General features: G+C 52.7%; 1 protein-coding gene across 13 annotated transcripts in view; it reads right to left on the minus strand.

Moving 5' to 3' along the window:
- Window positions 1-947: 947 nt before the first annotated feature.
- ARMC9 (armadillo repeat containing 9) overlaps window positions 948-12,383 on the minus strand; it is a 137,286-nt gene continuing 125,850 nt past the window's right edge. For 4 of the 13 annotated variants that reach the window (XM_060151869.1, XM_060151868.1, XM_060151876.1 and 1 more), the window contains 3 exons: window positions 9,538-9,667; window positions 3,040-3,212; window positions 948-1,704 (listed from right to left, as the gene is read on the minus strand). In XM_060151869.1, the coding sequence (XP_060007852.1) occupies window positions 1,385-1,704; window positions 3,040-3,212; window positions 9,538-9,667 (623 nt within the window). In that variant the 3' untranslated portion in view covers window positions 948-1,384. Of the gene's footprint in view, window positions 1,815-2,749; window positions 3,213-9,537; window positions 9,668-12,383 lie in introns of those variants that run through there. The other 9 variants (XM_060151872.1, XM_060151873.1, XM_060151874.1 and 6 more) reach the window with 9 other exon arrangements.

Here is a 12,383-nt window from a genome sequence, read left to right on the forward strand (position 1 = left end):
TGCAAGAGGGCCCTCCCAGAGGCCGAGGCCATGTTTAGTCCCCAGGGAACCGCCCAGACCACTGCTGGTGACCTCAGTGTAGTTTGCCCACATTGTTTTTTTATCCCAAATGGCCAGACATTTACAAATCACACTTGAGCTCATCCGCAGGCTTGAGGAGAAAGAGAAGTTCCCCTTGCATCAGGGAGGCTATGGGTGGTAACAGATGAGCCGCCCACTCCCTCTGGATTCTGGAGACAGGGCTTCTCCCACGCCAAGGCAGGGCACGGCTGTGCCAGTTGGTGGCATCTGAGGAATCTGAAGGGAGTGGACAGTGCTGGAGAGAATGGGAGAGATTTTCCCATGATGCTCCTCTGCTGTTCATCGGCAAACACTCTCTGCCTTTTCAACGTTTCACCGCGGAGCGCGTCCATTTCAGGGACCCAGTCTTCTCCTCCTCCTGTTTGTCCGTATCAACAACACTGAGAGAAGTGTTCGTGTTTTCTCTTTATTCCTTCAGAGGTCAAGCCAGGAGTTCAGAGGACCTGGAGGCTGACATTCCCAAGAAGGCAGGGCAGTGTTCCACACAGACTCCTTCCCCAGGAACAGAGAGGGGCTCATGCATTTCCAGAGAATCAAGATGGGCCAGTGACACGACCACAGAGTTCTAATGTGCCCAGCCTGGCACCACTGCCAAGACCTTGCGAGATTAACCCAGGGTCCCGGCCCATGATGTGTTTACAGTCATCACAGGGGCAACCTGGCCTCTTGCCTGCTCCAACATTCTCCCGTTTACCTCTCTGCCCGCTCTCCTGAGGAGTCAGAAGGCCATTGAAAAACGCAGTGCTTATCCTTTATTTACGTCCAGTGGGGCCACAGTGATGTCTCCACTAATGGGCATGGCCAGGGCAGACGGACTGCCTGGGGGGCAGCATGTGATTTTATTCACACACACATACACACACACGTACCATCTAAATACTGATAATTTTATTTCAATATTTGTGTTTTCGGAGAGGTCAGACCCTGCGACTAGCTTGAGTAACATTCCTGGCTCTGCAGTGAAGTTTCTTCCTCTGTCCTCAGACGTGGGCCCTGAGGGCACCCTCAGCAAGAAGCGAGTACAGGCCTCCACCAGCGGGGGACAGTCACACTGCCTGTGGCACTATTTGTGCTTATGGTCTTAATGGAGGGAGGGAAATGGCTTTAAACTGGTCAGCGCTCTGAGTCCTTAAAACACACGTGCAGAAGCACGGGGCTGCCTGGGAATAGCCATATTCCCAGCCAGAGAGGGGAACATACCACATTCTTACCAGATTTTAAAAGAGGAAGAAAATACGAAGTCTGCTGCTCAGGCAGCGGGCTTGAGAATGAGTTTCTGTTACTCTCAGTCCCTTCTGTTTCCTCATACTCGGTCTGGGTGAGGGGGGCCAGTTTCCGCCGAGGCCAGGGTCCCGTCTCCGGCCGAGATGTCTGGCTCCGGCTCCTCCGCAGAAGCTCCCGAGATGGACGAGATGGACAGGCTCATGGATTTGGCTGTGCTGCCCCCCCAGCTGGGTGCCAGGGGGAGGGCGGGCAGGAAGGGCGGTGGCAGGACCCTGGGGCATGGGCTGTGGTGGGCCTGGTCCTGGATGCCTGGAGGGCTGTCCCCCTCAGCCCCTGAAGCCACCTGGCGGCTCACTGACAACTGTCTCTTCACATCTGTCACCTGCAGCTGCTGGCTGGCTGAGGGCAGGAAGTTGGCTGGTCACTGGGCAACGGGATGGTGACACCGGGGAAGAACCCAGCCTCACTTCCTGGAAGACTGGCCGCCTGGAGAAGAAAATCTAGGCAAGCTCCCAGCGCCAGGCTGGTCTCAGCACAGAGCCCCGTCTGTCCCACACAAGCCCTCCTTTCAACAGGAGAACCTTCCCTCCCGGGTCACCTGCTCTGCGGCCAGGGCCTGAGTCGGGCGGCCACGCTCGTTCCTTACAGGAAGCAGGCTGCCCGGTGCGGGGAACTCAGTGAGCTCCGCCGGCCGCGCGCCAGTGTCTGTTGAGGCCGAGGGACGCGTGTCTGCTGCTACCCACCCCGTGCGCCGGCCAGCCCGTCCGCGGCCGGGTGCTGCCACCGTGGTTACGAGAGCAGGGGCGCCCGGCCTGCTGCAGCCCGGAGGCCGGGCAGGGATGCGCGGCCTGCCTGCCCCTCTCCTGGCCGCCCCCCCCCCCCGCCCCCGTACTCGCCGGCATTTCCTCCGGACCTGTGTGCGGAAGCACCGCGGTGGGGAGGCCGGGCTGGGGCCCCGCGTGTGTTTCCCAGCAGAGGGGCGCTGCAAGAAGGGGGAGGGCCCCGCGGGCTTCCCAGCCTCGGCCCATTTACACGCTCCCAGCCCAACGGCTCCCCGGCTGGCCAGAGTGCCTGGGGCCACGCCAGGAAGGGAAGGGGCCGGCCGCAGGCCTGCATACATCCTGAGAGTGACTGATTCTGTGCCACTTGACGTTCTTTTGTTCGGTTTCTCTTTTGTTTTCCCTTATTTTTAGTAAAGCCCTTTAGAAAGTTACGGGCTCAGCTGGGGAGTGGAGGGGTGTGGTCAAGTAGCCGACGGGCAGGGGACAGAGAAGCGGTCTTTACCGCTAGTAAAAGGGCAGGAGGGGGACCCCAGGGACAGAGGGTGGCCCTTGGACACCCCCCTCGGTCCCTCGGGCGACCCCTCCGCCCAGCCTGCGAGGAAGCACCTGCTTCTGTCTGATTTCGAGGCCGCCCTGAGCTGCTGCTGGCTGCTTCCCACCAGAAGGCCGGTTCGGATTTCAGGGTTGACCTGCAAGCCCCACGCAGGGGGATCTTGTCTCCGAGTGGCACTGCCTGGAGGGTGTCATTCCACCTGTCTGTGTATGAGCCGCTGAGGCCAAGGGCAATTTCATAAACAGAAAGATGAGTGAAGAACCGGTCCCTGGGGCAGAGGAAGCGACCGGCTAGGGCCCTGGTCCTGCGGGGAGGGGAAGCGGGCCTTGGTCCGGTGGGCACGGAAGGGGCACCAGTCAGATGCAGAAGGCCAGCGCCCTTCCCTGCAGGCTGACTTACTTTGCAGGCTCCTCGTGGCGGACGCCGTGGAGCCGGGGCGGCTGGCCTGCTGTGGGCCACACGAGGAGAAATGAGGGGCCAGAGCCGATGCCTTGGCCTTGGGTGGGTTCAGGTCCAGGATCTCCGGGCTGCAGGGGGCCCGGGGCTTGTAGGCGAAGCCTGGTGTAAACTCCCTGGAACAAAATGTGCAATCTGAAGTCACAGGAGGAAGGAAGGACCCCCCTTTCCAAGCACTAATAGATGCCAGGCATGCACTGTCCTGGGCACGTGGTGGGGGTGAGGGAGAGCAGGGCACCCAGAGCCATAAGTCCCTGCCCCACGGAGCTCACGTTTTAGGGCAGGAGGGAGACGATGAAAGAGGAATCAATGCTAAGGAGGAGAGGAAGCAAGGAAGGGAATAGGGAACTTGGGAGAGTATTAAATTGTGAGATCCAATGGCGAGGAAAGCTGTGGCTGGCAGAGTAATGGTACCCAGTTAGGTCCATGTCCTACTCCCTGGGACCTTACATGACAAAAGGGAATTAAGGCTGCAGGTGTGAGATTATCCTAGATTACTGGGGTGGGCCCAAGGTAATCACAAGGGTCCTTAAGAGTGGGAGAGAGGCAGAAGAAGAGAGTCAGAGGAACAGGTATGGCCACGGAAAAAAGGCACAGAGACGCCACGCTGCTGGCTTGAAGGATGGTGGAAGGGGCCACGAGCCAAGGAGGGCATGAGGCCTCTAGAAGCCAGAAAAGACAGAAAAGAGATTCTTCCCTAGACCTCCGGAATGTAACCTGTCCAGTGGACACCTTGATTCCAGCCCACTGAGACCTGTGTAGGACTTCTAACCTAGGGAACTGTAAGATAATCAATTTGTGTTTGTTCAGGTAACTAAATGTGTGCTAATTTATCATAGCAATTGGAAAGTGATTTTAGATGGGGTAGCCCGAGAAGGCCTCAGTGAGAAGGTGACTTTTAGCCCCCAAACAATCCTGTGAGGCAGGCATTACTACCCCATTTTTCAGATGTTAAAACTGAGGCTCTAAGTTTATAAACTTTCCCAAGGTCACACACATAACAAGCAGTTAGTGAGGCCAAGCTCTGAACCCAGTGGGATCTTATAGCCAGCCATCCTGCAGACGCCCTCAGGACCCCATCCCAATGGACCAGCTTCACAGAGACAGGAGCCAGCTTTCCTCCGGCACCTGCAGCCACCGCAGCTGGGGTTGGTGATGTGACTTCCCGGCCCAGCCCTTTGCTCTCTGGCTGTCATTGAGCTATATACATGCTCAATTCTTCTTCCCACCTCGACTTCTGGGGCCTTTGCTATCTATGCGCCCATTTTCCGGACAATAACTCTGAAGACTGGAGTCCCGGGTTGTCACCCAGGGTTGTTGTCACCATTGAATGAGCTGATGTCAGCGCCAGCTCCGCTCCCGGCAGGCAGCAGGTACTCCTATAGTCCAGCTTCCCTTCAATAAGTGGGTGTCTCCATCTGCGGGCTGCACACAGTGGGCGCACGGCAGGTACTGTGAGCTTGGCGAGTGAGGGGGTCCCCCCATTGCATCCCCTGGGACAGGGAGATGCTGACCGGCTGCAGGGCTTCCCAGTGGGCAGTGAGGAGTATGTGTGTGTGCATGTGCGTGTGCGTGTGTGGTGTGTGCTGGGGGTTGAAACTGAGGTCTGTGGGAAGTGCGGGATCCAGTGGCCGGGAAGGAGGGTGGGGGGCCCAGAGGGTGCGCTCACTGGAAGGACCTGGACTCTCAGTCCCACTGTGCTGCTCTCTAGCTGGTGACGAGAGTGAGCAAGTCTGCTGACGTTTTGGGAGCCTCAGTTTCCTCACCTGTAAAATGTTTTCTATAGGACAGCTCTGAAGGTAGGGTGGCTGTGCTCCGGGCCCAGCTGTGGTAAAGTGCCCCCTAAATGGGGGTTACGGCTCTGGGGAGTGAGACTTGGGAGGAAACTGCATAATTTTTGGATTCATTTCTATATGCCTCCTTTTTTTTTTTATATTGAGAATCTATTACTTTAATAATCAGAAAAATAAAACTTAAATATCTGAAAAGTCTCCAAATTCAAATTTAGAAGAAGACCGGCATACACCACTATATATAAAATAGATAACTAATAAGGACCTACTGTAGAGCACAGGGGACTCTACTCAGTACTCTGTAATGGCCTCTATGGGAAAAGAATCTAAAAAGGAGTGGATATATGTATACGTATAACTGATTCACTTTGCTGTACAGCAGGAACTAATACAACATTGTAAATCAACTATATTCCAATAAAGCAAAAAAAAAGGGGCTGGCATAAAAACCGCCCATACTTTAGACAAGAAATCTTTCATACCAGGTTGAAAAGGATAGAGGAGATTTAGCCCTATTACGTTTTTTTAAATTTTAATTTTTTTTCTTCAAAAAGCAAAATTTATTTTTATGTCACTCATAATATTGTCCCTCCAGGTGAACTCCCTAAGAGCAGCAATTTGGTCTAGTTGACCTTTGAGCCCCAGTGTCCAGCACGGTTTCTGAGCACCACATGCATTACCAGTGAATGAAAGAAAAGCAAAACCTTAGGGCAAAGGCGTCATAAATTCCGGTATATAGATCAGATGAAAGAGCACACAATCATTAAAAATAATGAAGATGGGGGCTACTCAGGCGTATGAGAGAGAATGGAATAAGGCTGAAAACAGAGCAATACAGAGTAGCATGTAAGTCTGACTGCAATTGTGTGAAAGCAGGCATGCACTGCTGACACTTCTTCCACATACAAAGAAGCTTCTTATACGGGCTAATGAGGTGGTTTTCCTTTCATATTATTTAGTTCAGATGTTTTCTCCTATTTTGCTGTTCTAATTTTGATATACAGATTTTTTTTTTTCTTTTTTTGGCCTGTGGCTTGTGGGATCTCAGTTCCCTGACCAGGGATTGAACCCGGGCCATGTCAGTGAAAGCCTGGAATCCCAGACCACCAGGGAACTCCCTAATTTTGATATTTTTTATCATTGTTATTGCAGTAAAATATACAGAACATAAAAATCTTGACCATCTTTAAATGTAGCCCCATTACACTTTAAGAAGGAATACTTGAGAGACACTAGTAAAAACTATTCAGGTGAGCACTGGGGCTATTCTCGGCAATGGTAACGGCACAGGGTCAGCCCTGGGTTACCTGGGGATGTCCCATCACACGGTCATGGAACAGGGTGGCCAGATTTGGAGGAGCTAGACGTGCAGGCCCAGGACGGCTGGCCCGCTTCACCCCGTGGGGCCTTAGAGCCAGTGGGCAGCAAGGTCAAGTTGCAGGGTCAGAGGCAGCCGAGGTGAGTTGGCAAGAAGTGAAGGGAGAAAAAAGTCTGGGCAGCAGGGCTGGGAATCTCTAATCTCCCAACCCAGGGCAACCAGGAAAGGGTCCCATCCTTTTTGGAGAGCGAGTTGGCAATGCGTGTGAACACCCTTACGTGCAGGTTAATTTTATGGGTCAACATTGCTGGGCCATGGCACCCAGGTATTTGATCAAATATTGTCTGGATATTTCTGTGCAAGTGTTTTTTGGATGAGATGAACATTTCAATAGGTGGACTTTTTTTTTTTTTTGGCCGTGCTGTGCGGCTTGTGGGATCTTAGTTTCCCGACCACGGATTGAACCCGAGCCCTTGGCAGTGAGAATGCAGACTCCTAACCACTGGACCGCCAGGGAACTCCTCACAGGTGGCCTTTGGGTAAAGCAGACTGCCCTCCAGAATGTGGGTGGGTCTCATCTGATCACTTTTGGATTTTGGATTTGTCAGGCCTCTGCTACTATGGGAGCCGGTTCCTTAAAAGAAATCGCTGTATAGACACACTTCCTGTTGGTTCTCTTTCTCTGGAGAATCCTAACTAATACACCTTAAAAGGCAGCCTCCTCTCTGCCGTGGGACGTGACCTTTGTTTGGCCAGGGCAGCGTTGCTGCTGGGGAAAGAGCACCCTCAGGCAGAGGCTCCCTCGGCTGGCTCCCCCCGTTGGCATTGGAGAAACTGGCCTTTGGCAGACACCGGGGGGCCGCCCTTCGGCTTGGCAGGTGCCCCCCATCCCATGAGGTTCCCCAAACCACCTGGGGGGCTGCAGGAAGTGGCGGTGTGGACTGAGGGCGCTGGCCACTGTCACTGAACTCTGCAGGGATGATGGCATCAGGACCCCCTGGAAAGGACTCTGTACGAGGCGGGGATAGGCGTCTGTCGGTAAGGGTCAGCTTGGCCTCTGAGTGGCCCCTAGCCCCCTAATGCCCCAGAATGTTGAGCTCAGCAGTCTGGGCAGCTAGGAGCCAGAGCCAGGAACGGGCGACGGTCTGGCAGGAGATGGGGCCGGATGAGGGCAGAGCAGAAAAAGCACATGGATGGCAGGTGCCTACAATTTAGAAAAACGTAATCTGCTGCAGGAACACATGGTGCTGGGTCCTAGTAAGAGGTAAACTTCAATATATTGGTAAATTGGGAGGCAGCCTGCAAGGTAGGCGATTACTTATCAAAGAAGACTGGCCTGCTTATATTATCTCCCTTATCAATAGGAACATTGTGTTGGAAGGGAGTAGCAATAAAAGGCTTCTGGAGATATTTAATCTCTACTTGTGTTTGGAATGTTGCTGAGTCATAATCCGAAGATGGCTGGCGGCCGATGGGTCGGCAAGGCCACGGGACAGTCTGGGCAGCAAGGTCCCTCACCTTCCTGGGGGTGACGGCTGGAAAGCAACGCTGCACGTTCCAAGGTGCAGGTCAGCCCCTCCAGGTCTGGACCGACAGATTTCCCGGGAGAGGGCCTTGGCTCTTCTTGGGATAAATGCTTTTTTTAGAAAAATGCATTTTCATAGCATGGTTAACAGTTACTCAAAGCTAAGCGTATAGAAAAAAGAAAAGGAGAACTTGGCTGTGGGGAGGTGTGGGATGGTGGGGTCCGAACATTTTTACTCCTGGCTTTTCTAGGAAGGCAATTGCACAGCAAGACCAGCTGCTGGAAGCCACGAGGCTGCAATCATCTTTACACCACCTCAAAGTTGGGGCTAAGCAAAGAGGGCTAGGGCTATCATTCCGTCTACCAATGACCCACGCCCAGAGCTCCAGGGCCTTCCTTCTGCCGCAAACGAGGGCCCACCCAGCCGACTCATCTTCCTCCAGCGCCAGGGGCTGCCCTCCCCGCTACAGACAGAGAGAGAGGAGTTGTCAAGCCAGAGAGAGAGCCACTCTCTCTTCCTTTCTCCTGAGGATCCATCCATCGCCTGTTTTGAGCTCCAGCCCTGGGCCAGGTGTGGGAACACAGGGACAAACACCCTGCTCACGGCCTCTGTCTTTGAGGAGCGCGGGAGACAGCCACGGAGCACGTGACCACAGTGGGCCTCGGGCTCACCATCTTTTACGCCCTCGGCCCGGGAGAGACATCCAGGACTGCCCCCCTGCCCTGTGCAGGTTCCAAAGTCCTTCCGGCTCATCCCCACACAGCAGGAAAGAAAGGTGCGGGGTCGCTGCCTGCCCCAGTGGGTGCCGGCTCTGCTAGGGCTTCTGCAGGTCATCTCGGACTCCCTGGCCACTCCTGCAGGCGGTGGGTGGCTTCAGGCCTCTCTGGAGCCTGGAATGCGGGCCCTCCCACTGCCTCACCCAGCTCCCCGAGGCGCCACTGCTGCTGCTGCTGCCTCCGGAGCGTGACCACAACTGAGGTTAGGGTGACCCTGCGGACACAGCAAGGGAAGTCCTTCCCTGTTCTACGGGAAGGTGGGGCGCGGGAGGCCTGGACAGTCACTGTGGCAAGATCCCTCTACTTCCGAGACTGCAAGGCGTAGTCATGTTCACCATGACTCTAGCCCAGTGTTTTAGTGCAGGAGGTTGGCTTGTCTATGGTGACACGCTCAGCCGGCAGGGCGTTCTGTGACCAGGAGGAAGTGGTGGGCGGCGGTTGGGAGACAGGCTGGGTCTGAGTCCAGAGCCGGGCCCCTCCCCCTGAGCAGGCTTCCTCCGAGCTGAAAGAGGGAGCCTGTGAGAGATTAAGAAAAACAGTGCTTTCTAGGTTCTAAAGAACCCCTAGTAACCCGTCAAGCAGCAGTTTGTGCTCGTTGGGAAAGAGGGAGAGAAAAGAACTTTTATTTTCTTCTTGGAGGCCCAGTTTCGGTTTCAGGAAGCTGACATTGGAGCCAAACCATTTTACTGATCTCGTTCATCTTTCTCCCCTCCAAAGCCAACTGCTAAGATAGGACACCGACCTCAAATTACTTCTAATCACAAACCCTCCCCAACATGTTTACCTATCAGTTCTTAAAACTAGTCTCTTGGGCATGTTTGTAAGTTTTTCTCTCCTTCCGGTCTGACAGCTGATACCTCTCCTGAGGCAGGTCCCTCCCCTTGGGCTCTGAGGTTATCACGCGCGGTGACCACAGTCCCCCGAGGATCTCAGAACCGCGCTTCAGGGCCCAGCGAAACGCTCCTTTGCTTCCATCGTCAGACAGTGGGCCTCAGAGGAGCCTCCCCAGGATACCTCCCCATCCCTACCTGGTGGTCTCGCCACTGTCCAGGGCACAGGGCACCTCCCTAGGCTGGCTTAGGCCCCCCGCTGGGGGCAGGTGAGGCTCTCCCTGACGTCCTGCTGGCAACCGCTCTCCCGACTTGGCATCGATGGTGGCTGGGGAAGAGGAGAGAGCTCAGTTGACTTCTGCTCTGGAAGCTCTTTGAGGATGCTCTTTGCTGGGCTGCGCCCTGAAGTCGAGAAAAGCACACACCCCGGGCCAGTCCCTCACGGCTCCCCAGCGCCTGTGGATGGGGACTTGTTTACTCGTGCAGCTCGGGGCCTTTCCAGATGGCCACTTGATGTACTTATAACCTGAGGATGCAACAGGCATGCTCTGGCTGGAGCACACGAAGCGCAGAGAAGGACAGACCAGCAGTCCTGTCGCCTCCCACACTCCCACTGCCTCTCAGGGAAAAGCCAACAAAAGCCAGAATTGTCTCCTGGGCCCCTGCTTGGCGCTGATGCACAGCGGCCCAGAGGCACCCTGAAAAACTCTTCGTGTTTATTTGAAATTCAAGTTCACCTGGGTGTCCTGTATTTTTATTTGCCAAATCTGGCAACCCCAGAGGTGGGGCTCTCTTCGCCCTGTGCTGCCCCAGGATCCTTCAGGCCTGAATCCCTGTCTTCCCCCAGGGGCAGGAACCTCCATAATACCACCTAGCAAGGACAAGGCCACCTAGGTCACCCCAAGATCACGGGGAGTGATGGGAGAAGTCCCAGATGACACTGCGGCAGATGCCTCCCAAGGGTCTGGGGGCGGGCCTGTTCTGTATTTCAAATGACATGGACCCCTCTTTCTCCAGCCCTGCTTCTCCTCTTCTTGTTCTACAGCCAAAGGGGTCTGTGTCACCATCAGAGCAACACTGTGACAGTCTGGATTCACTGCTTCCTTAATCCAAGCTCTTTTCAGCTCTTTCATTAAAAAAAAAAAAAGTCTCTCTAGCACCTTTGCAACGTGGCCTCTGCTTTATCTAAAATATAAAGAGTCTTCCCTACATAAACAGACATGTCTCCAAAGAAGACGTACAGATGGCCAACAGGCACATGAAAGACACTAAACATCGCTAATTATTAGACAAATGCAAATTAAAACTACAATGATATACCACTTCACACCGGTCAGAATGGCCATCATTAAAAAGTCTCTAACAAATGCTGGAGAGGGTGTGGAGAAAAGGCAACCCTCCTACACTGTTGGTGGGAACGTAAGTTGGTGCAGCCACTATGGAAAACGAATGGAGTTTCCTCAGAAAAACTACAAATAGAGTTGCCATATGACTAGCAATTCCACTCCTGGGCGTATATCCAGACAAAACTATAATTCAAAAAGATACACGCGCCCCTATGTTCACAGCAGCACTATTCACAATAGCCAAGACACTAAATGTCCACTGACAGATGAATGGATAAAGAAGACGTGGTACATATATACCATGGAATACAACTCAGCCTTAAAAAAGAATGAGATAATGCCATTTGCAGCAGCATGGATGGACCTAGAGATTATCATACTAGGTGAAGTAAGTCAGAAAGAGAAAGACAAACACCATACTTATATGGTACAAAAACACATACTCACTTATACGTGGAATCTAAAATATGACACAAATGAACTTATCTATGAAACAGAAGCAGACTCCCAGACATAGAGAACAGACTTGTGGTGGCCAAGGGGGCGGGGGGTGGGGACGGGATGGAGTGGGAGTTTGGGGTCAGCAGGTGCAAACTAGTATATATAGAATGGGTAAACAAGGTCCTATTGTATAGCACAGGGAACGATATTCAATATCCTGTGATAAACCATAATGGAAAAGAATATAAAAAAGAATGTATATATATGTGTAACTAAATCACTTTGCTGTAGAGCAGAAATTAATGCAACATTGTAAATCAACTAGACTTCAATTAAAAAAAAATCTTCCCTGCAGGTTTCCTCAAATCCATAGCAAGGGGGCGCAGCTTTGACTTCCAGATAACTCTCTTTTGACCCAAACAAGGACTCTGTTTCTGGTATGGAACCCAATGGGTGGCTTTATTTACAGTCCACATTGGACAGTCTCCACCCAGAACTGGGACTGGAACTAGAATTTCAGCCTTCTCTGATCTGCTCTTCGATGGACAACTGGCCTGCTTGTCTGTGCTCTTTGCTCAATGGTCTTACAGTAAGTCCCCTACATACAAACCTTCAAGTTGTGAACTTTCAAAGACGTGAACGTGCATTTGCACGTCCAGTCACGTAAGTTAGTTCACGTCTCTGGCGTTCATTGCCATGTGTGTGCATCCCCTACAAATGGTTGCAGCAGCCACTCAGAATGCAATCCGGTGCTACCGGGCCATCTATGATGAGAAAAAAGGGCTACTACCCAGACGTCACTGGATCGTTTTTTCAAGAGGGTAGACAGAATTGAATCCAGCAAGGAACCAGAACCTGTGCCATCCACGTCAGGTGTGAGTGAAATGGCAGCTTGCCCGCCGTCTCCTATAGCTGACGACCCTTCAGCTCTACCATCTCCCACCTCCTCTCCCTCCTCCAGTCAGTAACTCTTCTTGCCTGTTCACTCGATGCCAGCCCCTGGATGCCAGCTATTGTACTGCACTGCCGCACTTTTCAAGATACCGTACTGTAAGATTAAAGATGTTTTCTTTATTTTGTGTGTTTGTTTTTTATGTATTATTTGTGCAAAAAGTATTATAAACCTATTACGGTACAGTACTATGTAGCTGATTATATTAGTTATAATTAGTTATATTAGTTATTAGTATCATATTAGTTAGCTGGGTACCTAGGCTAGCTTCGTTGGATTTACGAACAAATTGGACTTACGAATGT

The sequence above is a fragment of the Lagenorhynchus albirostris genome, chromosome 6, assembly GCF_949774975.1.
Source record: "Lagenorhynchus albirostris chromosome 6, mLagAlb1.1, whole genome shotgun sequence".
In the NCBI taxonomy this organism is placed as follows: domain Eukaryota; kingdom Metazoa; phylum Chordata; class Mammalia; order Artiodactyla; family Delphinidae; genus Lagenorhynchus; species Lagenorhynchus albirostris.